At 49.4% G+C, this 24,751-nt stretch overlaps 1 protein-coding gene across 8 annotated transcripts; it reads left to right on the forward strand.

Moving 5' to 3' along the window:
- Positions 1–4,925: 4,925 nt before the first annotated feature.
- Positions 4,926–15,322, forward strand: TLCD2 (TLC domain containing 2). 8 transcript variants are annotated; one of them, XM_027567619.2, is made up of 6 exons: positions 4,926–5,181; positions 7,157–7,327; positions 11,404–11,486; positions 11,704–11,786; positions 12,018–12,204; positions 12,345–15,322. In XM_027567619.2, exons 3-6 carry the CDS (start codon positions 11,423–11,425, stop codon positions 12,791–12,793), a joined length of 783 nt encoding a protein of 260 aa, XP_027423420.1. In that variant the 5' UTR covers positions 4,926–5,181; positions 7,157–7,327; positions 11,404–11,422; the 3' UTR covers positions 12,794–15,322. The 8 variants fall into 8 exon arrangements, 5 of the variants coding, with proteins under 5 accessions (XP_027423420.1, XP_027423419.1, XP_027423417.1 ...); XM_027567618.2 differs by having other exon boundaries at positions 4,979–5,130; XM_027567616.2 differs by lacking the exons at positions 4,926–5,181; positions 7,157–7,327 and adding an exon at positions 10,875–11,194.
- Positions 15,323–24,751: the final 9,429 nt, after the last annotated feature.

The raw sequence follows: 24,751 nt of genomic DNA on the forward strand, positions 1-24,751 counted from the left end.
TGCTCTGCTCCAGTCCGGTGGCGGCTTCGTTTCCTCAGGGAGCAGGAGAGGGGGATGCTGAACGGCCCACGAGATTTCCCCTCCCTTCCCTGCTTCCTCCTGCACGCACCAGAACGCGGATTTAAGGAGGATTTTCCCGGAGATTCCAGCCTTTAGCGGGCTGATCCCACCCGCCCCTCTGGTTTTATAGATAAGAAACCGCAGGCTGGAGCTGGGGCTTTTGACATTAAGTCCCTTCAGCGCCTCCATGCTGCCTACCAAGTGAAGGAGCTTTAGTTTTCCAATACATTTCATCAATAACATTCCATCTGGTCTTTACAACAACCCTTGAGGTAGGAAAGACAGTTAATATTGTTTATATTTTACAACTGATTACCAGGAGCCACCAAAGAGACTTGCCCGGTGGCAGAATGGAAACCTAGAAGCTGGTGCGCAAACTTTCTGCCCTAGAGTACTCCCTCCGCGCCTCTCCCCCTCCCAAGCCCTCTTGGAGCTCACTTTCTTTCAAATTCTGGGCGATCTGAGAGGGAGAGAAGTGTCCCAGGCCCAGATGCTTGTAGTTCTTGGGAGGAAATGTTCCCCCCCAAGACTTCCCGTTGAAGATCTCACTCTGAGGTGTCAGAGCCTTGCAGTTGCTACCTTGGCGGGGGTGGGGGTGGGGGGAGGATGCAGCACAGGATAGGGAGCAGAAACCAGAGAGCTGGCTCCAAAACTCAGTTCTGACTCATTTGCAGGACAGATAGGCCATTGTAGTAAAACACCGGCTGGGTTTGTTTTTTTTTTTTTTTTTTTTTTTTTTTTTGAGTCTCTCCTAGAAGGAGATTTTGCCTTGTGGAGGAGTTTGGTGTAGAGGTTTGGGGGATCCATAAAGACAAGAAAAACTACAATCCTAATTACAGAAGAAACAAATGGCTCGGCTGTGATCTGATTCCATCTGTATCCTCTTTCTTGAAGCAGCGGGAGCCCCGATGTGCTTGGTCACGTGGCCTTGGGCAGGAATAACTTACAACCATCACTCCTGGAGCACTGATTAGGAGCCCGGCACCCTGCTAAGCACTTTGCGTATCTTTTTTTTTTTTTTTTTTTTAAGATTTTATTTTTTTATTTGAGAGAGAGAATGAGATAGAGAGAGAGCATGAGAGGGGAAAGGGTCAGAGGGAGAAAAAGACTTCCCGCTGAGCAGGGAGCCTGATGTGGGACTCGATCCCGGGACTCCAGGATCATGACCTGAGCCGAAGGCAGTCGCTTAACCAACTGAGCCACCCAGGCGCCCGCGTATCTTGTTTTGTTTAATCCCCACCACAGCCCTTTTAAGAAGATATTTTTATTAGCACTTAGGATGAGGAAGCTGACACCCATAGGTAACTTGCCCAAGGTCACATACGTAAGAAGTGGTAGAGCCAAGATTCAAACCCAGACTATCTCATTCTAAAACCAATGTTCACTGTACTCCTTGGCCATACAGTATTATTTTTTTCACCTGAGGAATTATGGCTTCCTTGACAATCTCCATCCCCAAATTTGGTCTGAGTACCTGAAGGCAAGAGAACGGGTTTTGATAAAAGGTAGTGACTGCTGCTAAGGAACAATAAAATTGGGTCCACCTGGTCTTTGCTCTGGTCTGTTTACCCAGACTGAGCAGGCGCTGCTTTTTCTCCCTGGAAGTCGGTGTGTGCTCTGCCCTCTAGTGGTTCCGTTGCAATACAACAATGACCTTGAGTGTAACTAACCATAACTTAAGGATTCTTTTCTTCCCTTGAAGAGGATGGCCTTACAATGCTGGGCACTGGTGCACTAAGATTTCTGGAGCACTGACTCCTTTTCCAATCCGAGGCCTAAAACAGTGGTTTTCAAACTTGATGACGTACTTCTGATTCAGTAGTCTGGGGTGAGACCCAGGAATCTGAATTTTTAACAAGTACCCCAGTTCATTCTGATGCAGGCCACCTGCAGGCCACATCTTGATGTAATGATTTGTAACAGCTCAATTCCCACATTTCCCTGGAATCCCAACCCAAGCACCCTTGAGCTTTGGGGAATCTGGGACCAAATTAGCCACTCCCTTTTGCCAACTTCAATATTGAGTTTCCTGGAGGTCAGGGAGGGAAGCTGCAGCTGCCCAGGCAGTCAGCCCAGGGCTGAGTGAGGTTAGCTCTTGCTGATCTGGCAGGAAGAAAAGTGAAGGAAGCTAACATTTAGTGCACCAACTGTGGGCCAGATATTGTGCTGGGTGTTTTTCCAAATATAATCCTTTTTAATACCTACAATAAACCGTGAATTTATTATTCACTCTTTTGTAGATGAGGAAATTGAGGTGCAGAGATGTTGAGTATCTTCATCAAGTTCACAGCTGGTAAGGGCTGGAATTTGAATCCAAGTTTGTCTAATTGAGTAATTCTCAACTGGGGGAGATTCTGGCTACCAGGGGACATCTGGTAATGTCCAGAGACACTTGTGGTTGTCCTAACTGCAGGGTAGGGGTGTTGCTAATTTCATCTAGTGGGCCAGGGATGCTGCTAAGTATGCTACAAACAACAGCCCCCCAACTAGGAATTATCTAGCCCAAAATGTCAATAGTGCTGAAGTTGAGAAACCCTGGACTCAAAGCCTGTGCTTTTGCCCCATGGGGTGGGAGGGTGAGGGGAGGTAGAGTTAGCAGAACAAAGTGGGGATGGGCCTACCCCAAAGGCCTTGAGTAGGAAGGGGATCGGACTTCCAAGATAAGGATAATGGATAATGGGGGCAGCTGGTGAGGTTTCTCTTTCTTCCAAGCTTGGCCAAGGCCCTGCTCAGTTTCTCCCAACCTTGCCAAGTCAGTCCTGGGACTTCACACTAAGTTTGTCCTGGAATGACCCTGACTCCCCAGCTCAGGGCTGGGGTAAAATATTTACCTGGGTCTTCCTGCAGCACTTCCCAGTCAAAGCCCCTGGTTCCTGGGATCAGTGCCTTCCACCTGCAGTCCTTTGAAGATCCACATTAGAACCCTTGCTGTGGAGGGTGAGAATGTAAATAAAACAAGGGCCAGGTGGCATCTAGGTTAAAAGTGGAGTGAATGGGCAAAGCCAATAGCTGGTCCCAGTCTGGGAAGGAATAGGGCCACTTGAGTAGGGAGTAGGGGGCAAATCGCCTGGGGAGCAGGGTTCTGACCCCAGGAGGCTTGCTTTCCACAGCCATTCCTCTCCTCTAGGTTTGGTTTGCTGCTTCACTGGACCTTCCCCAGCACCCATTCCTGGAGCACCCACACACACAGCCAGCCACCATTCTGGGCTTCCCCAATACTGGCCTCCTTCTGGACCTGGGAAGGCAGATCTGAGCTGACTGTGCAGACAGGAAATACCTCTCGTTCCAAGCTCAGAACCTCTGAAGAACAAACCAGCAGATCTGGGGGGGGGGGGGGGGCGAGAGGGAGGAGGGAGACAATCTTGGAGTGAAAGAGGAACGAACATACGAGCAGGTACCCCCTATTTGGGGTTCCATCTCCTTTCTTCCCTCACGACCCAAGAGGGTTGGGGCGGAGGCGCCGGGTTGGGGGTGGGGGGATAAGGGGATGGAGGAGGGCAGACCTGGAGGAGGATGTGGTAACAGCTGATTCGTCCCCTGAGGTCACACTTTCCAACAATCAGCTGTTACTGGGGTGGAAGGCAGGAAGTTTCCTTAAAGGCACAATGTTCTGAACGCAGGCTCAAAATTCTGGAGCTCCTAGGAACCACAGCAATTACTTGGTGGAGCCCGTATTTAATACAGAGAAACTATCTCACACCCCAGACTCATCCTTCCGGCTCAGTTGCCCTCACTCTCAATTGGGAGCCTATGGAAAAGTCATGGACCCCCTGTCCACACGTTCGTCTTTGGGGAGCGGGGTGGGGGCGGGTGGGGGATAAATTGCCGACGGTCCCAGACTTGCCCCTTTAAATAAGCGGTATAGCAGCTTTTGCCAAGTCATTGGGTTCCTCTCGGTTTTGCCCATTCCCCGCCCCCCCAGGCTCTGATTGGCCCCTGGAGAAGGGGCAGCCTCCTCATTGGTCTCTACCTTTGAAATCCCTTCTAAGTAGGCCTGAGTCAGTGAAAGGCTTCTGGAGGGCGGGACAGAATGGGGTATTAGGCAGAGGATGGGGTTGCTTACCAGTTGACATTTTGGCACGACCCATCCCCTAGTTTCCAACCACAAGTCTTGCTTCTACCCTCAGGTGAAGACTGTACTATGAATCTTTTGTTAGGAGTCTGCTGCTTGAGAGGCTCTGTCTACGACTGGGACAAGACATACTCTACAAGAAAAGTCTCCTGGTTAGTAAGAGCCTGCCAGGAGAGGAGGACTAGATCTCTCCAGTGAAAGGTAGCACCAGGCGAGGTGGGCAGTTTTCCCTTCCCCAAAAACCCTCAGGAGTCCTTATCCAATGGAAGAGCCTGCTGCCCTGGAGGCTGATTTCCACCTTCAGTTCTACCCACTCCTGCTGCTTCGCCTGCTCCATCTTTCCCTAGAGAGCTATTGCCTAATGCGCAGAAGTCAGCGAATCCGTTTTGGGGTAGTCTTAAAAGAAGCACTCACGGCTCCCAAAAGGAGGGGCTGTAGCCCTTTAAGGACTTCGCCGGGATGGATTCAGAAATGAGTTTAAAAATGCCAACTCACAGAGCGCGCTGGATTCTGGGAACGAGGTGTCAGACCGAGAACTACACTGACCAGTGTGCACTGCAAACACACACGCCTTTACTTCCTTCTGCTCTTTAGGACTCTGGTTTGACGTAGCGCTCCTCAAAGCAAGCGGCCTTAGGCGGAGGGCTCAGCCACACCCTTTCATCTATTGGCGAGCTCGTGAGTTGGTGGGCGTGGCCTAACGCAGCTCCTCCAGGCAAAGGGGTGGCCTCCTTGCCAATCACAGCTAAGACGGCCGGAGAGGCGGGACCTGGGGGAAGTGCTGGCGCCCCCGAGTGGGTGTGGTCACGCTGCCCAGCAGTGGGCGGTGATTGGCCCTGGGCGGTGCAATCGCAGCTTGTGCGTCACGACGCCGCCAGCTGATCGGGGACTGGAGCCGGTGTGTGCTGGGCGCAGGGAAGACACAGCGCCGCCGGCCGTGGGGAACGGACGCACTGATTTGCTCCCTTACCCTCAGCAATCCCCCCACCCAGCACCAGGTGGGTGTGAGCTGGGGTCCCGGCCGCACTGGAGGGAATCATGCTAATGGGGTAATGGGGGAAAGTAGGGTCCTGGTGGCCACACCCTGCCCTTCCGGGGGAGGGGTAAGGGGGCGGCGGGGGCAGGGAAGCCTTTGGGGAGAGGGGGCCTGGACTGGCTGGAGTAGTGTGGCAGCAGGTTTAAAGAAAGAGTCCGGAACGACAGTCGTGGCGGAGGGTTTTGCAGAGTGGCTAGAAGGAAGACGAGGGGCTAGAGGGCTGGGGGCAGCTAACCTCGGCACCTCCTGGTCAGAGGATAGGAGAACTGGCCTCCCAGCTTGGGGAGGATTTGGACCGGGCGGGTAGCGGGGAGGTAGTTTTTCTCTACTGGCAGTCAGTTGGTCCGGGCCAACTGAGCGCCCTGGCAGGGAAGGGGTCTCTGGGCGGGTCGGCCCCTCCTCTCGTTCCCTCCAGGGGATGTTATGTAAGGGGGGAGGGGAGAGGAGTAGGGGGCGGCGGTGCGGGGGCCTTATGCAACCCAAAGGTTAGGGTTTCACCGCGGTTGGTGGGGGAAGCGGGCTGGAGGAGGACCTGGAAACTCTAACCCCCTCTCCCCAGCCTAACTGGCCGTCTTGGGCCCAGAGAAGGTCACCTCTGCACCTCCCCCCAGCATGTCCGGTTGTGGGGCCCCTAGCCCAGGCCTGGCCCTGACTGCCTGGGAAGCCGGCTGGCTGGGTGGGGCGCCTGGGTTAGTCATCACTGGGCTCCCTCTCTCCCCACCTCTCGGCCAACTCTTGGCCCCTCCCTATGGCCTCTCGCTAGGCTATCGCCCCCACCTCCCTCCGGCCCTAGTTCCAGCCTCCACATCATTTGGCCTGTCATCCTGGCTGTCAGACTGGGCTAGGAATTGTCAGGGTGCCAAAGGGTTGATGGAGCAGCTGGTCAGAGGGTCAGTGCCCTGGGCCCACCCCGCCCTGCAGCCAAGGGCACCTGCCTGGCACAGACTCTGAGCAGCCGTTGAGTCCTATGGGCTGAACAGAGCTGGCTCAGGCAGAGGAGAGTGGGAAGGAGTTGGACTGGTCACCTGGGGAAAGGAAGATACCACAAAGTTCATGTCTCCCCAAGAGGGTTTTTGTAATTTGAAAACCTCCCACCCCCACCCTAATCTTTCTTACCCTCTGAGTATAGAAGTCTCAAGGCAAGACTGCCTTTGGCTCCTCACACTGGCATGGGCCATGCCCTTGGACTGAGTGTTAGCACAGACCCGCCCTCCCCAGCTCTCGGCCCTCAAGCCTGCCACGCCCCCAGCCCCCTCCCTGGGCCATGCTGCAGGGCCCGGCTTTTCCTGCTGATTCATGCGTTGGAACTGTGGGGGCGGGGCTTGGAACTTGGAACAAAGTTCAGACATGGAGGGGCCGGCAGACAGCCTGGAATTCATACCAGATGTACCCGGAATGCGCAAGCGGAATGCCTGGCATTTAAGAGTCTTGGGGAAGCTGCCCATCCACCCTGCCCATACCTCCCTCCCCTCCAGCCTTTGGTCCCCTGTCCTCTCCTCACAGTCTCTGGGGGCTCTGCTGACCTTCCAAACTCTAGACCTCCTCCCTGCCTCACTCCTCCCCAGATGTAGGCCCCCAAAACTCTTCCAGCTGAACTCCCTGATCACTGAACTCCCATTTCTGGACCTAAGGTGCAACTTCTCACCTAGTACCTGGGCTAGTGGAGTGTGTCCAGGGTTCTAAGTCCAGCCCTCTCTGAATGCTGAAGAGGCTGGGCCCTCCATCCATAGCTGGGGCAAGGAGGGGTGAGAGCAGACCTGGGTCCCTACAGCCTTCAGTTCTGGAAAGAGGCACAAGGAAGTATGTTTAGAGCTGCCTCCTGCTTCTTACTGAAGTTAACGGCTCCTGCAGGCCCAGGTCAGAGTGAAGAACGCTTTGTTACGAGGTTGAGCATCTGCTGGAGCTGGACTTTGATGGCCAGTGGGACAGTGTCCCTGTGATATGGCCCTGCTCAGATCCTTCCCATTTTTTCTTCCTTTTCCTTTTAGGAGCCTGTCCCTCCCACATCCTCACCTGGCTGAGCCGCAGTAGTTCTTCAGTGGCAAGCTTTATGTCCTGACCCAGCTAAAGCTGCCAGTTGAAGAACTGTTGCCCTCTGCCCCTGGCTTCAAGGAGGAGGAGGAAGAGGAGAAGGAGCTGCTTTCCCCTTCATCTGGAAGGTGACAGAACTGGGGCTGGGAAGGTCCAAACAGTGGGAGGGAAGGGGACCTTGTTCAGTTGGAGAGCCTTCGGCCAGATTGGCCCAGCAAAAAAAGAACAATTTTCGATTAGAGACGCTGGTTGGTTTGGGGAATAGATGGCTGTGACCAGCCAAGGATAGTTGGTCTACACTGGTGTGACAAGAGGAGGGTAACAGAAGCAAAGAAAACTGTCTACCCTTTTACCCAGATGTCTTTCTTGGCCCTCCTTCCTTGTCTCCCTTTCTTTTCCTACTGCCTTTCCAGGTGAGGTCCACAGTAAATTTCTTCTTCAGGAGAAAGGTCATACTGAAACTCCCATCTGAGTAGTCATCCCCATGCTCTTACCTCTTCCTCTATTTCCTTAGACTGGCCTAGACTCTAGATTGAGGGATAATCACCTATGTGTGGGACCCTTAGACCTCTTGTCTCAGCTTCTCCACCTGTGAGATGGGGAGTCACACGGTTGAGTATGCAGAAGGGAATCAGAAGCCTACTTCTACAGACTACTCAGAGCCTGGGCTGTCCTCTCCCTGTGGGTGGGAACAAAACAGCTTTTCACATAAGCTATTGCCCCTCCCCCCATCTGTGAACACCATAACCCAAGGAGGATGGGGGGGAGGGTTAGAAGGGGGGGGCTAGGGTTAGACCAGTGCAAGGGGCCGGGAGGAGCACAGTCTCTCCATTGACATCCCACCATGCAAAGGTGGCCCCAGGCTTCCTCTGCCACCCGAAACAGGCCTGCAGCCCCTGATGGGGTTGCAACTGCTGTTCCTGTTTCTTCCCTCACTTTACCTTCCAGGATAACTTGTGAGACCCTGCTCCGGCTTGTGCAGGCGGACAGTTCTCTCCAGCAACGAGGAGAGGTGGGTTATGGGATGTGACCCCCTTTAGGGCATCAAGCAGTATAAACCTACCACCCCCCAGCTCCTGAGGCAGTCTAACTCTTGGGGCTCAGGCTCTGGTGTGGTTCAACCATGGCCCAGTCTCCCTGCCTGAAGGTGGCCAAATTCAGGAGCTGTAGGAAGCTGTCCTGTTGTGGAGCAGGAGGTGTGGAGATGGCAGGGTCCTAGTCTCCATTTATGAGAAACAGAGATTTAGGGGAGAGTAGATCGTTGAACCCACCCTCCTGCAGCCTAAGCTGGATGTGTCTGGGACTGCGGTGGAGGGGGTGGGTAGACTGAGTCAACTCATAGTCTGCAACAAAGATTGCTCTGTCCCTGGACATTGCTTCCATCCTTTCTTCCCCTCCCCGCTTCACTGGCCACAGTGTCTCCCTCCAGCCCCGGGTATGTGGCTCTGCCATCCTCACCCATCATGAAGTAAAGATGAGGAAGAACAGCCTGGGAACACAGAGGCAGGCAGAAGACCAGTGAAGGACCAGGCCTGGAGAGCACAGGGCCCTGTCTGGGCACCCCGCAGAGGGGACCCATAAAGGGCAGGAGCACCCCAGGAGGAGGGAGGACAGCCAGCTCCCAGCCATCTGCCTCATTCACTGTTTCTCTCCAGTGTTACTTACTGCCTCCCTCAGAGATATGAGACTGTATTAAAGTGTCCTGTGGCTTCATTCTCCCACCTCCCTACCCTGTAATTTTTATATAAAGCAGCCTCAAGGAGCAAGAACCAGCTGTGAAAGGACATACGCAGGAAATTCATAGAAGAAATTCAAATGGATAAAACCATGAAAAACAAAGTGTGTTTCATTAGTAATTAAAGACAAATATAGCTGAAAGCATTTTTCCCTTAGCAAACTATATTTAAAAAAAAAAAGAAAGACCCAGTATTGGCAAAGAAATACTAAAATAACACTCCCATACATTGCATATGGGGGTGCAAATTGGTACGGCCTTCCTGGATGTCAGTTTGGTAATGTGTCTCAAATACCCTAAAAGTTTCCATCGCCTTTGACCTAGTAATTCTACATTTGGGAATTTATCCTCAGAAAATAATTAAAGATTTAGTCACAAGATGCTCATCCCAGTATTGCAATAGAGAAAATGAGAAGCAACTGTCTGATTGGGAATTCATTTCTTTTCTGCTGTAATGAAAATTTGCAGTGGGGGATTGCTTAAGTAAATCACTGTATATCCATCCAGATGGTGGAGTACTGCACAGCCATTAAAAGTCATGTAGAAGAACATTTGACTGGAAAGAAAAATGCTCTTTGAATATTAAGAAGGTTATAAAAATAGTGTATTATGTGATCTCAATTTTTTTTAGAAAGATGGGTATATTCTTGTATACATAAAACAGATGAGAAAGACAAAATGTTAATAGTTATCTGTGGACAGTGGAACAAAGTCATTGTAATTTTCCTCTTTGGCTTTTCTGTAACTTTAAAATTTTCTATATTGTGTATGGTTTTCATGTAATAAAATGTAAAAGAATCAGTGTAATTTTTTTAAAAGCTTGGAGAGGTGGGTGTGGAGGAATCAAGGGGTGCCCCTAGCCCTTTGGACATAATGGGGTTTTGGTGAAGAAAAGGGGTTGTGAGAATGTGGACAACTTCATTCTCTGGGAGTAGCTGGAATCTCCCCTTTCCATGTACGGGAACGGCGGTCTGCCAGCTTTCAGCCCGCTAAAGAGGTGTGGAGTGGAGCAAGGAAAACAGTAAAAATCTGTCACTCTTCAGGAGTTGGAAGATGGGGGAGGGGGAGGGGCGCAGATTTTCCTCTCCAGGCTGAAGGGTCCTAGAATCCTATCAGTCTTTGTTATTCTCTGATTCTGCCCCAACCTTGAGGTGACCCTGTGTGACCTCTCCTTGCCGCCTCAGATTGGAAGAGAGAATTCTATTCACCTACCGTGTACCAAGCCCTGGGGGGAGGGGTGCTTTTCAAGACTTGTGTTGAGTGGTTTCCTTCTGCCTCCCCTTCCTAATAGCAAGGCTCTTCTGTAGGCCCCCAAAAGTGGTTGGGGGGAGGAGTCCCCAGTGGGTCGCCTCTCCAAAATGGGAGCTGTTGTTCTGTTTGAAGGTACAGCGTAAGGGAACAGGACTGTTGGAATCATAGGGTCGCTGTGATGTGCTAAAGGTCTGGAAACCTCGGGAGGTGGAAAGGGTGGCTCCAAAGAAGTGAGGTGCCCTCACAGCTGAGACGGGGGGTGGTGCGGGGCAGGGCGGTGGCGATGTTTAAGCTTGTGCGAGTGGGTGTGCGCTGGCCTCTACCTTCAGGTCGGTGAGGGTGCAGTGGGCAGAAGGACGACCAGCAGGTGAGAGGTTAGCGTGGCGAGAGGAGGTGAAAGACGATGGGGCGGGGCCTGTGGGAGTGTCAGGTGAGATTAGCAACCTATTTCTGGAGCTCCGAGGGGTTTGGGACACATGGCGTTGGGGAAGACCCCTATCGACATGCTGGAAGTGCCTCTGAGCTCGGTCGCCAGGCTTGGCCCCCGGGAGCCCCCAACCCTCCATCCCCGGCTAGGGCCGGACGCGATCGGCTGCGGGGCTCCGGGGCGTGGCCCCACGGCTGCTCCAATCGCCACCTAGCCGAGTGATGGGGGCGTGGTCAAACCCTGGAAAAGTTAGAGCGGATGCCAGAGGCGCGGTGGGCCAGGGAGGCCGAGGACCGGTACTTGTCCGGAAGCCAACGTACAGTCCCCGCAGCTGGCATTGGATGAGTCCCGGCTGAGAGCGCAGGGGTCCAAGGGACTGAACCGGACCTAGCCCGCCCGCCAGGCCATGGCGTCCTGGGGCCTCCTTGTGACCGGCGCCTCCTTCGCCGCCTTCCGGGGGCTGCACTGGGCGCTGCAGCTGCTGCCCGCGCCGGGATCTGCTGCCCATGACCGTTGGAAGTGGCGGAACATCTGTGTCTCCCTGCTGCACAGCCTGCTCACAGGGGTTGGGGCGCTGCTCGGGTGCGGGGTATAGAGGTTCGGGAGGCACCGGGGTGAGGGTGAGGGGTGGAAAGCTGAGACTGAAAGACCCGGCGGGCACCTTCAAAATCGAAGCCGGACCTCGACAGTCTGACACCGGGTGGGGGTGTGAATGGGTGGGTGAATGTGCACAGCGGGAGAATGGGGTCTGAGTCTGCACGATGCTGACCGTGGTCCCCCCTCTCCTACAGGCTGTCGCTGTACCCTCAGATGGCTGCCGACCCGATTCACGGCCACCCGCCCTGGGCCCTGGTGCTGGTGGCTGTGTCCGTGGGTGAGTCTGCAGGGAAGGCCGGGCCATTTGGTCGGGGAGCAACCTAACAATGGTAACTTCCCACGTCCCCTTTGCCCTCTCCATAGGGGTCAAATGTTTCTGGCAGCTTTGCTGGAGGAAACTGAAGACCCAGAAAAAGGAGGGGATGAAGATTCCTCTCCAGGAGGTACAACTTAGGGGAGGCCTAATGCCCCTCCCCCTCGTGCCACGCCCATAGGTTATTTCTTGGCGGATGGAGTTGACATGCTGTGGAACCAGACCTTGCGCCAGGCCTGGGAACTTCTGTGTCATCATTTGGTGGTGAGACCTGGAGAAAGGAGACACAGGAAGGGTGGTATGCTCAGGCTGGGGTCCCCAGTTTCTCTACAGGTTTCTGTCCAATGACTTCCCAGAGCCTCTGACCCCTGTTGGTGCTTGATCTCCCCAACCTTGGGCTGGTTTGAGGGGGAGAGGATTGACTGCTAGCCGCAGCTGGAGTCTGAGCACTCCCTGAGTAGCTTGGATTCCCTCAGGTGTCCCATCTGATTGCAGGAATGTTGCATATGGAGCTTTTCTGAGAAAGGGGAGGCCCAGTATAGGGAGTGGGCATGGGGCATGAAAGCCCAGGAATGGAAGTGTGCAGATGCTGCTGCTGCCCCAGAGGAGACAGCCTCTGGGCCAAGGCTGCTTCTATCCTGTGGAAGGGTTATTTTAAGGCCATTCAGGCCCCAACATAAGGGTAAGTATAAAGGGCAGGTTTTTGATAGGGTGCCACAAAATGCTTGGGAGCCCCTGTCTTAAGGCCTGGGATATTGGTACATGATGGGGGAGGAAGGTTATGGAGGGTCCTCTGACCTCTGACCCCGGTTCCCCAGGTAGTGAGCTGCTTCAGCACTGCCATTCTGTCCAGCCACTGTGTGGGCTTCTCTATGGTGTCTCTGCTCCTGGAGCTGAACTCTGCCTGCCTGCACCTACGACAGTTGCTGCTGCTTTCTCACCAGGCCCCATCCCTGGCCTTCCGCATGGCCAGCTGGGCCACCCTGGCCACCCTGGCCCTCTTCCGCCTGGTGCCTCTGGGGTGGATGAGTCTGTGGCTGATCCGACAGCAACACCAGGTGCCTCCGCCTCTGGTCATCCTTGGTGCAACTGGGCTGGTCACTGTGGGTGCCCTAAGCATCACACTGGGTGTCCGTATTTTGGTCAGCGATGTCCTGCGGTCTCAGCCTCATCCACCCATCCCTGGGCATAAGGAAACCAGGGGCACAAGGAGATGTCGTAATGGTGAGCTTGTCACCAGGGATGATTCCACTCTCAGCCTGAAAGACTAGAGAGAGGCCTCAGGCTCCTTTTCTGCCAGTCCTGGGGGAGGTAGGGCCAGGACAAGGAGATGGTGGTCTACAGTGTACAGTCCTTCATTGGGGTAAGGACTGGACTGAATTTTCAGTATCTCAGTCCCTCTTCCAAGTCATTCACACCCCTCCCCCATTCCTAGGATCTGAGAAGAAATGCTGATGTTCATGGATGGGTGGGAAACTGGGCTATTGTTCAGTGAATTCCATCATCAGATGACTGCTTCTTTCAGCAAACTAACTCGAGGTACGGCCAGTGCTACCAGTAAGGTGTGGCAGGAGGCATGAAGCTAAGTGAAACTGCTAACGACATCCTCTACTTTTAACACAGGAACAGGTGAAGAAAGGTGAGGTCCTATTAGGACCAGAGAGATCTGATGTGAAGGGGGTGGGTTCAGAGGGAAGAGAGGCCTCACCTGCAACCAAATTCTAGCAGGGGGAGGGGGCCACAACAGGTGCTATCTGTAGCAGTGGCCAAGAAACAGAAGAACTGGACCACTACAGTTGCTGCTATTTCTGGTCCTCAAAGCCACACTACTGTGTTTGTACTTACAGCTAGTCCTACTGCCTTTTAAATTTTTAAAAAGCCCAGCATCTGCCTTTTAAATTGTCTTACTATCTCCTGACCTTTTCTAAGAAAATGCAGATTCTTTTTTTTAAATGATTTTGGTTTTTTATTATTTATTTGAGGGAGCGAGAGTGAGAGAGCATGAGAGGGGAGAGGGTCAGAGGGTGATGCAGACTCCCCGCTGAGCAGGGACCCCGATGTGGGGCTCGATCCCGGGATGCCAGGATCATGACCTGAGTGAGCCAAAGGCAGTCACTTAACGACTGAGCCACCCAGGCGTCCGAAAGTGCAGATTCTTAAAGAAATGAGCATGGGACTAGGTCTGTCTTCCTAGGACAGTACTGAAGTCCAGAGCCATAGCAGGGACTTTAACACCCATTCTGGGTGCCAAGTGTAACGTTTTCCAAGGTCCAGGCTTTCATGGAAGGATGAAGGTAGAAGTAGATGAGGGAAGGCTTTCACTTGCCTGCAGAGGGATTAAGGAATACCTGACCCTCTACTAGGATTCATTTGCAAGCTCGTCCTCTCCTTTCTCGCCTGCCACTTTTTTTTTTAGAGGTGGGGGCAATGGGGGAGAGAAAGAGAATCTTAAGCAGGCTCCATCTCACAAACCTGAGATCATGACCTGAGCTGAAACCAAGAGTCAGGTGCTTAACCGACTGAGCCACCCATTTGCCCCTAGGGTAATTTCTTAACCACCCAATTTTCATTCTCTCATCTCACTTAAGAGACAGAAAAATTCTTTTTTCTTTTTTAACTTTATATTTAAGTAAGCTCTACACCCAACGCCAGGCTCGATCTCACAACGCTGAGATCATGACCTGAGCTGAAATCAAGAGTTCAACGCTTAACTGACTGAGCCACCCAGGCGCCCCTCTCCCCTACCACTTCTGCTGCCTTCCCCCCCCCCCCACCATGGCACAAAATCTCTCCTTTCTTCAGGCAGAACAGCCAGGTTATGGGAAGTGTAAAGCAGATTAAGATTGCTATTCTACTAAACAATGGACAGAAAGAGATAACCCTTAATTATCCACAGAAAAGATACATGAGCAAAAGCAAGAGACAGGAAGATTAAAACAAAAAAATTCTGCCCAAAAGTTGAGCTAGAGAAAGACAAAAGGGATGATAGAAATAGACACACATAGATTGAGGGACAGAAAGAGAAGATCAATTGTATCGAAGAGACAGAGGTTAAGAGAGATGGAGGGCAAGACAGGGAATCCTTGGTGGAAATGTTAAGAAAGATTGTCATGGATGCTGACAGGAACCGAAGTCAGAGAACTGGTAAAATGGTCATAAACAAAGAGGACAAGAAAAATAGAAATAAAAGCTGACAGGAAGGGACCCCAAGGATGAAAGGCACAGATGGTCTAGACAGAGAAATAGAGTGAGTGACAAGGAGGAACCACCAGACTCAGGAGAGGTGGAGGGAAGAGAGGCATTTTGAGAGACTGGCAGAGCGAGAGAAGAGAGGGGGGGAAATCGAGAGGAGGGGAATCAGTCAGGGGAGCTGAGAAGCAGAAGAACAGAAGGTGGAGGACGCAACTCAATGGAAAGATTCAGTGGCAGAAAAAGAAAGTAGGAAATATGTGGAGTTGGAGACAGGCAGAAAGACAAAGGACAAACAGCTACAGTGCAAAACACAAAGAGCCTGACAGGAACTGATAGGCAGAGACTGGTAGGAAGATGAGAAGTCAGAATCAGGGTATGTAAACCGAGCCGGGAGAACAGGCAAAGGGGCTGAGGAGAACCACAGAGAGGGAAAGAAGGGGGCGGGGGCGGGGACGGACTGATTAAATAAACATCCAAAGGAAGGGAGCACCTGGCTGGCTCAGGTGGTAGAGCATGTGTGACCTCAGGGTTGTGAGTCTGCGCCCCAGTTGGGTGTAGGGATTACCTAAAATAAATAAATAAATAAATAAAATCTAAAAAAAAACCCAAAACCCAAACAAACAGACAAACAAAACAAAAATATCCGAAGGAAGGAACGAGGAAAAAGAGGAAATAGATGAAGAGAGCAAGAAAGAAAGAATAGAGATAGGGAAAAAATAAGGGGGGGATTGTGTGAGATGCCCATCATAGAGTCATTAAAGCACAAAGGGAAGAATAACAAATAGAGACTGAGGAGAAATTGCCACAGCTGGAAGCAAATACAGGCAGAAAATAAGAGCAGAGATATTTCACGTAATCAGACAAAAGCCAGAGAGGTAAAGGTATAAAAGTTGAGATAGAGAAATCGTAGAATTCTCTCAGAGTGTGTGTGTCCTTAATAGAAGTAGCATCTTCAAAACTCAGTCTGCCATCTTCACTGAATGTCCTGATTAAGAAAAACGTTGTCTTGAGTTTTCAAAGAAAAAGAAATGTGGTGGGGCACCTGGGTGGCTCAGTCGTTAAGCGTCTGCCTTCGGCTCAGGACATGATCCCAGGGTCCTGGGATCGAGCCCCACATCGGGCTCCCTGCTCAGTGGGGAGTCTGCTTCTCCCTCTCCCACTCCCCCTGCTTGTGTTCCCCTCTCTCGCTGTCTCTCTGTCAAATAAATAAAATAATAATTTTTAAAAAAAGGAAAGAAATGTGGCAAACCCATGGCAGGAATCTGTTCCCTAAGTATGTGTGGAGGTCAATATTGATTCATTGCAAGCCCTACACGTTTTCTTTTGCCGCTGTCATAAATTCATGGTTCCAGTGAGTACCCCTCCAGGTAATAGTTGATGGTATCTGTGAGAGACCTCAAGACCTTGACCATTATGGACATATGACTGTTTCTGTGGGTTAACTAGTAAAATTTGCACAGAAAGGGTGAGATTAGCTACTGGTGGGGGTAGGACAAAAGAGAACACCTGAAGAATTTGGAATCACACAAATTTTCGTCATGGTGACCCAGTGAAACTTCAGGAAGGCAGGACTGCATTATAATTATAATTGATTGAGTAGATATCAAGTAGACCAGTTATAGATGGTGTGGACAAGTTATAGATGATGGGTCCTAGAGAGGCACAGTCAATTGGGTCCCTAGAAAAGAGAAGCTCAAAAATGTAGAGGTTGGCAAATGCTACATTTGGTACCATGAGTTGGGTCACTGTAGCAGTGATCTGTCAGACCTCATCATGGCCTAGTGAAGTGGTGGTCCTCAAGACTGATTCCATGCCACCAAGCTACTGGCTGATGAATTATTTGTCTTCTGGCACAGGGGAGTGGCTTTCTTGGATGGGGACATTGGTATTTTATGGTCTCAAAACACTATCCTGATCATAAGTTAATAAATTGCTATGCAAATAATTGCATCAGTCTTTTGTGAATGCGGTCTCTTTGAGTCACTTCTTCTTGGCTCTAGTGGTCTGATTTATAATGAAATACTGGATTGTGGAAGCTTTGCTTTGGGAAGGTCTCCTCTTGGCACCAACTTTTTGATCTACAAAGCCCTCAAGTGTTCGAAGATCCTCCACTATCAAAAAGCAAACCCAATTTATTCAGTAGAATGGGCTTAGAGCAAGCGAATGGATTCAGACAATTTAGACTGATTTTCAATGCCAAGGTTTGAAACCCAAAGAATCTTTTAGCCAAATTAATCTTGAGTTAACAAGAAAATTAATTAAACAGAAATCTCCATAACTGAGTTGTCAAGGCTTTATCTTATATAAAATCTGGATGTGTCAGGCTGCAAATTAGGAGCCCTCACTTAGCAGGAAAGTACATAAGGGAAGCTATTCTTTAAAGAACTGCTCTTGTGTTGAAATGAAATGTTTCCTTGGAATCACTAACCTAAAGTCACAGCATCCCAAGCTGAATATTTCTTGTGCTTCTCCCACATGTCACTCACCTTTTATGCTTTATCCTATTTAACCCCACTCGATAGATAGAGACTAATCCCATTATTTAGATGAGAAAACTGAGGCTCAGAGAGGTTAGATAATTTGCTCAGTTTTACCCAGCTAGTTAGTGACAGGGTCTGGACTCAAACCCATTTTTCCCCATTACATCACCTGTGGCCAACGTCTGCTATCTTTGCCTGCCTAGCACTGTAGAGATTTTCCTTTAAAAACCACCCCTCAGGGCGCCTGGGTGGCTCAGTCGGTTAAGCGACTGCCTTCAGCTCAGGTCATGATCCTGAAGTCCCGGAATCGAGTCCCACACCGGGCTCCCTGCTCGGCCAGGAGTCTGCTTCTCCCTCTGACCCTCTTCCCTCTCATGCTCTCTATCTCTCATTCTCTCTCTCTCGAATAAATAAATAAAATCTTTAAAAAAATAAATGAATAAATAAAAACCACCCCTCTTTCATGCCCCTGTCCATGGGCATGTGACCTAGGCCTAGCCAATCAAAACACCACATCCTCTTTCCCTGAAATGAGTTCATGACACATAAGCAGAGCTTCTGAGCCTCAGCACCTTGACTTCTGCTAGAACTTTTGGCTAAGATACACCATGTGTGCTAACATTGCTAAGCCAGTAGGATGCAGGAGAGCTTCCCTGAGCATGAAGCAACCACAGAAAGAGGGGGCACAGATGGAGATTTCTATCATCATTTGAGTATCTAGATCAAACTCTGCCTGACCAGACCTTCCCTGGAATTTCAATTACACAAGCCAAAAAACTTTTGATTTGCTTACATGAGCATGGGTTCAGTTTGTTTCCCCTTGTAACTGAGTTTTTTTTTTTAATACATCACCTTCAAGACTATCCAGTTTTAACTATTTTATTTTGCAGAAAATTGAAACATAGAAAAGTTAAGTGACTTATCCAAGCACACCCAGCTAGTCTGTGGCATGGCCAGAATTAGAATCCAGGTCTTTGCTTTGGTTCAGGGCTCCTTCTTCTACACTATATTGCTCTTTCTTTATAGAAAGGCTGAGGAGTGGAGAAACTTCAAGGTAGAAAGATAGGAGCCACCTGACAACTGAAGATCAATTAAGTCGGATAAATTGCCTCTGAAGTCGTATTTCTAAGTCAGGGTGCTTCAGTCTGAAAGCCAGACTTATATTCACCAAGTATTGATTTTGTTGCTTTTCAGGAATGTAGTAACTGCAGGGCAGAGGTCCATTGCAGCTTTCCCCTGCAAACAAGAATACCACTTAACTCCATGTTGTGTGTATTCTTTCCCAACCTCTCACCTGGTGGGAAACAAACCTTCACTTGACACATCTTCTGCAGGAACCCGACACAGTAGCGATTCTCAGACCTAGCGAGCTCTTTCAACTGAAGTAAGGATGTAAACCCAGGAGTAGGAGTAGAAGAATGGGAGTTCCTTTGTGTCGTGCAACGTGAGGGTCCCTGCAAAGGGCTCCCTGCCTACCACCACCCAACCCCAAAACCACTCTGGGGTAGTGACTGACATTCCAGGGATAAGAAATGATTTCTTGGGCTTAAGCTTTGTCCCCCTCACTCTGGCCTACCTGCCTATGCCCTTGAAAGACTCCTTTGCCTCCTTGAATTTCACTGGTTGGCAATGCTAATCCTGGGGGCTGAGAGACTGGCACAGTTTTCCCCTGATGCCACGTCAGGGCATGGCTAGAGGAGGACTGAGAAGCCTGAAGAACTGGAATACCACAAAGTCCTGCTGCCACACTGGCCTAGAACAGCTCTGCTAGGGGCGCCTTGTGGCTCAGTCGGTTGGGCATCTGCCTTCGACTCAGGTCCTGATCCTGGGGTCCTGGGATCAAGCCCTGCATCGGGCTCCTTGCTCAGTGAGGAGCCTGCTTCTCCCTCTCCCCCTGCTGCTCCCCCTGCTTGTGCTCTCTCTCTGTCTCTCTGTCAAATAAATAAAATAAAATATTTTGAAAAAAGAACAGCACTGCTACTCTGCTGGTTACTTGCTCCCCTCAGCAGGTGTCTAAACACCGTTTGCTTCAAGCTCCCACCCTTCCTTCCATAACCCCAGCTCTTCCCCAAATCCAAAGGTTTCTACCCTGACAGCAAGCAAGGGTGTGGAGCTGGGGAGGTCGAGGGGATGTGGGCACTGCCCAGGTAGGGCGGCTACAACAGCCCTTCCTTGACATATACTGAATTTTAGAAATTCATATGAACTTTGTATTCTGCTTCAAAGTCTCTTGCTGTGTTTTCATATAAAATACCATTTGAAATTACTTAGAAGTTATATATATATATATTTTAAATGATTTTATTTATTTATTTGACAGAGAGAGACACAGCAAGAGAGAGAACACAAGCAGGGGGAGTGGGAGAGGGAGAAGCAGGCTTCCCGCGGAGCAGGGAGCCCGATGCGGGGCTCGATCCCAGGACCCTGGGATCATGACTTGAGCTGAAGGCAGGTGCTTAACGACTGAGCCACCCAGGTGCCCCTAGAAGTTATATATATATTTTAAAAGATTTTATTTATTCATTTGACAGAGAGAGAGAGCACACAAGCAGGGGGAGTGGCAGAGGGAGAGGGAGAAGCAGACTCCCCACCAATCAGGACCCTGGGATCACGACCTGAGCCGAGGCAGACCCTTAACCGACTGAGCCACCCAGGCGCCCCCAGAAGTTATAATACTTGATTTAAAATTTTTTTACAGGGGCGACTGGGTGGCTCAGTCGGTTAAGTGTCGGACACTTGATTTCAGCTCAGATCATGATGTCAGGCTCCCCGTGTCAGGCTCCGTGCTGGGCATGGAGCCTCTTTGAGATTCTCTCTCTTCCTTGCCCTCTGCTCCTCCCCCCCTTCTCTCTCTCTCTCAAAATAAATAAATAAATCTTTAAAAAAAATAAATAAAGGGACTCCTAGGTGGCTCAGTTGGTTAAGCATATGCCTTCATGCCTTCGGCTCAGGTCATGATCCTGGGGTCCTGGGATCCAGCCCCGAGTCAAGCTTCCTGCTCAGCAGAGAGTCTGCCCGCTCCCTCTGCCCCCACCCCCCACTTGTGCTGTCTCTCTCTGTCAAATAAATAAATAAAATCTTTAAAAAATAAATAAATAAGGGTGCCTGGGTGGCTCAGTCAGTTGAGCATCTGTCTTCAGCTCGGGTCGTGGTCCCGGGGTCCTGGGATCCAGCCCTCTCTGCTCAGTGGGGAGTCTGCTTCTCCCTCTGACCCTCCCCCTGCTCATGCGCTGGTGCTCTTTCCCTCTCTCTTAAACAAATGAATAAAATCTTAAAAGTAAATAAATATATATACATATATATTTTTTTAACAAAATATCAAGTGAAATTATCACTTTTATGATCCAGGAAGATGTGCCATTTTATTCTGTGTCTCCAACTATTACTGGCACACCACCACTTTTCTTCATTTCTCCTTTCTTTTTTTTTAAGAGTTTATTTATTTATTGGTCAGAGAGAGAGAAAGGGTGCACAAGCCGGGGGAGTGGCAGGCAGAGGGAGAAGCAGTTTCCCCGCTGAGCAAGGAGCCCGATGCGGAACTTGATCCCAAGACCCTGGGGTTGTGACCTGAGCCGAAGGCAGACGCTTAACCCACTGAGCCACCCAGGCATCCCTATTTCTCCTTTCGACAAGTAGTGATAAAGTATTTCTACTATTGAGTAAACACGCCAGATCCCTGGCTACGGGAAATCCGGAATCAGAATTTTTTTAAGTGTGAAATTGGAAAAGGAAGAGTCATCCAGAGGAGGGAAACCAGAGGTAAGAAATGTAAAAACGGGTCATCGACAGACTGAGAATGAACCAGAATGAACGTCTAGAGGGTGGGATTGTTGCATTCTGACATCCAAGGTCTTGTCCAGAAGCTAACTCAGGTACTTTCTTCCCAGACCTGCAGCCCTTCCAGGATTCTCCAGGTCTGTGCATAGCACTGCCATCAGCTCACTGCATAAGTCAGGAACTGAAGAATCATCCTCAAGCATGTCACCCCACTTCCTACCCCATACTCACATATCTGATTAATCACCCAGTGTGGAATGGATTCCACATCCATTAATTCCTTTCTATCTCCGTTTTCCCACACTGGTCAAAGTCACTGCCATCTTTAGCCCTGGTAACATGAAGATGACTCTATAACTATTCTCCATGTAGCAGCCAGTCTGTGATTGTTAAAATGCAAATCTGATCATGTCATTCCCCTGCTTGATGCCATCCAGATGCTCCTCTTTCTTTTTAAGATAAAGGCATGACTCATGATGTGGACTATAGTGTTCTGCATGATCTCCCCTTGCCTACTCTCCAGACTCATGGAACTTTGTGTTTCACTATTTCACTCTTTCTTTCTCAGGACCTTGCACAGGCAATGGCCAATGCCTGGTAGGCTTCCCATTATCCCCTGCTCCCATCTTTCTGGCTCCCCTCCTCCTACCCCACAACCCTGCATCTTATATACTCTCACTTTTCTTTTTCTTTTTTCTTTTTTTTTCTTTTTTACATTCTCATTTTTCAGTGCTCATTTCTTTTTTTTTTAAGATTTTATTTATTTATTTATTTATTTATTTATTTATTTATTTATTTATTTATTTATTGGGGCACTTGGGTGGCTCAGTCAGTTAAGCGTCTGCCTTCAAGGGCTCAGGTCATGATCTCAGGGTCCTGGGATCGAGTCCCACATCGGGCTCCCTGCTCAGTGGGGAGCCTGCTTCTCCTTCTCCCTCTGCCTACCGCTCCCCCTGCTTATGCTCTCTCTCAAATAAACAAAATCTTTTTTAAAAAAGATTTTTTTATTTATTTGAGAGACCAAGAGCGGGGTTGGGGGGAGGGAGGAGCAGAGGGAGAGGGGTAAGCACACTGAGCGCCAAGCCCAACATGGGGCTCTATCTCACCACTCTGAGGTCATGACCTGAGCCAAAACCAAGAGTCGGATGCTTAACCAACCGAGCCACCCAGGCGCCCCTCAGTGCTCATTTCCAACATGTCTTTTTCCAAAGAAATGCCCATGACCCTCCCCCTGTAATTAGGTCAAATCTCTGTACTTTTCATTGGAAGTACTTATTGCAAGTTTAATTAAAGAACCAATTATGCACATTTGAGGAAAGCCTCTAACATGGTATATATAATAAAAGAAAAATGGGGGAAAACACACAGATAGCAGAGACTATGCATGGAGAATAAAATTTCAGAAAAGCTCTTATTGTTTTCCTCAGAGAGACCAGGGAATATATTGTAACCATGAAATAAGAACTAGCAAAAAAAAAAAAAAAAGACATTCAGAGAAAACCAAAAACAGTACTTTTAAATTAAATGTAGTACTGGAAATGAAAATTTCATGGAAGAGTTGGAAGAGAAAATTGAGCAAATCTTCCAGAATTAGGAGAGAAAAGATGAGACAATCATGGGACCAGTGCAGGAGACCCCCACATCAAAATAATGGGAAGAGGGGGCGCCTGGGTGGCTCAGTTGGTTAAGCAACTGACTTCAGCTCGGGTCATGATCCTGGAGTCCCGGGATCAAGTCCTGCATCAGGCTCCCTGCTCGGCGAGGAGCCTGATTCTCCCTCTGACCCTCTCCCCTCTCATGTACTCTCTCTCATTCTCGCTCTCTCAAATAAATAAATCTTTAAAAAAAAAAATGGGAAGAGGTCCCTGGCTGGCTCAGTCGGTAGAACATGTTACTTTTGATCTCAGGGTTGTGAGTTCAAGCCCCATGTTGGGCACAGAGTTTACTTTAAAAAATAATAATGGGAGGGGCACCTTGGTGGTTCTGTTGGTTAAGCATTTGCCTTGGCTCAGGTCATGATCCCAGGGTCCTGGGATCAAGCCCCACATGGGGCTCCCGGCTGAGCAGGGAGTGTGCTTCTCCCTCTCCCTCGGCCCCTCCCCCTTCTTGTGCTCTGTGTCTCTTTCTCAAATAAATAAATAAAATCTTTAAAAATAATAATAATAATCGGAGTCCCAGAAAGAGACAACTGAGAAAAAAAGAGAAAGAAAATCATTAGTGAAGTAATGAAAGACAACTCCTCAAAACCAAAGAACATGAGTTGCGGTTATTATATGTTGAGGGGTCCGTGGAATGCCCAGACCAGTGAAAGAAGATAGATTTACATCAAACAACATTATAGGTGAATTTCAAGACATAGAGATTAATGTTCTAGAGGGGAGGGAGAGTTACATACAAACACTGGGATTAAAAATGACTTTGGAATTCTATTTTTTTAAAGATTTTATTTATTTGTCAGAGTGAAAGAGACAGAGAGTACAAGCAGGGAGAGTGACAGAGGGAGAGGGAGAAGCAGGCATCCCCCTGAGCAGGGAGCCCGATGCGGGACTCGATCCCAGGACCCTGGGATCATGACCTGAGCCGAAGGCAGACGCTTAACTGACTGAGCCACCCAGGCGTCCCCGACTTTGGAATTCTAAACAGCACACTGGAAGCTAAAAGGTAACAGAGAGATGTCACCAAAAATTTGAAGGAAAATTATTTCAAACTAGAATTTGATACCCAGCCAAACTACCAATCAAGTGTGAGGGTTGTCCCCGCAAATTTATTTTCCATGCACCCTTTTCAGGTAACTACTAGAAGATACACTTCACCAAAAAAAAGGGGGAGGAGTTAAACAAGAAAGAGGAGCACACAGATGAAGAAAACAGGAGAATCAAGATAAAAGAGAAGAAAGGACTTTCCAGGATGCTATTGAATGGGGATCCTAGGAAGAAAGCTGTACAATAAGCAAGCAGAGAGGGAAGCTGGCATACTACAGTGGGTCATAAAGCTCTGGAAGGTACCTTTTGGGAAAGGTGAAACTGATAGGCTGCCTTATATGTCTGCATATTTGAGAAGAGATTTAAAACTAATGAGGAGCCAGGGGAGTAATTGCCAAGGCGTCTATAGGAAACTGAGCAGATGCATCTGTTCACTATAGACAAAATGAACAGTTGCTTAGGAAAGGAAATGCAATCATAGCTGACAACATGAATGAGCTGCAAATCTGTGCATACCATTTGTATAGACAGGCATAATAAAGTTTTTGTTTGTTTGTTTGTATGGTTTTGTTTTGTTTTTTACATTAAAACCTCATGTGAATTACTGATGATAGACATACAAATAGCAGGTGGAGGTGAGTGCACTAAACAGGGGGACAGGAGAGGTAATACCTTAGGGGGAAGTTTCAGGAGAGGTGTAGATTCTCCCCTATAGCCTGGATCCTTAGCAAGAGGGAAATGTCTGCCCAGGAGGTGGGGTTTGGCACAGCCCTCTGTACCTGAGGAGTGAGGAAATAAATGAGCGTCTCAGAGGCTGGGCACTCACCCAACACTGCTATGTCCTCCTACAGGAAGTGGGGAGGGAACCTGAGGTTGTGGCTTCTAGAGCCAGACTGCTTGGATTACAATCCCAAACCTGCCACTTATTAGCTATGTGGACTTGGGCAAGTTACTTGATTTTTCTGTGCCCCAGTATCCTCATCTGTGCAATGGAATGACAGTAATAGGATTATCATGAGAATTAAATTAATTAACATGTGCAATGTGCTTAGAAAAGTGCCTAACACAGAGTGTAAGG

Source organism: Zalophus californianus, chromosome 16 (genome assembly GCF_009762305.2).
Source record: "Zalophus californianus isolate mZalCal1 chromosome 16, mZalCal1.pri.v2, whole genome shotgun sequence".
NCBI classification, from domain to species: Eukaryota; Metazoa; Chordata; class Mammalia; order Carnivora; family Otariidae; genus Zalophus; species Zalophus californianus.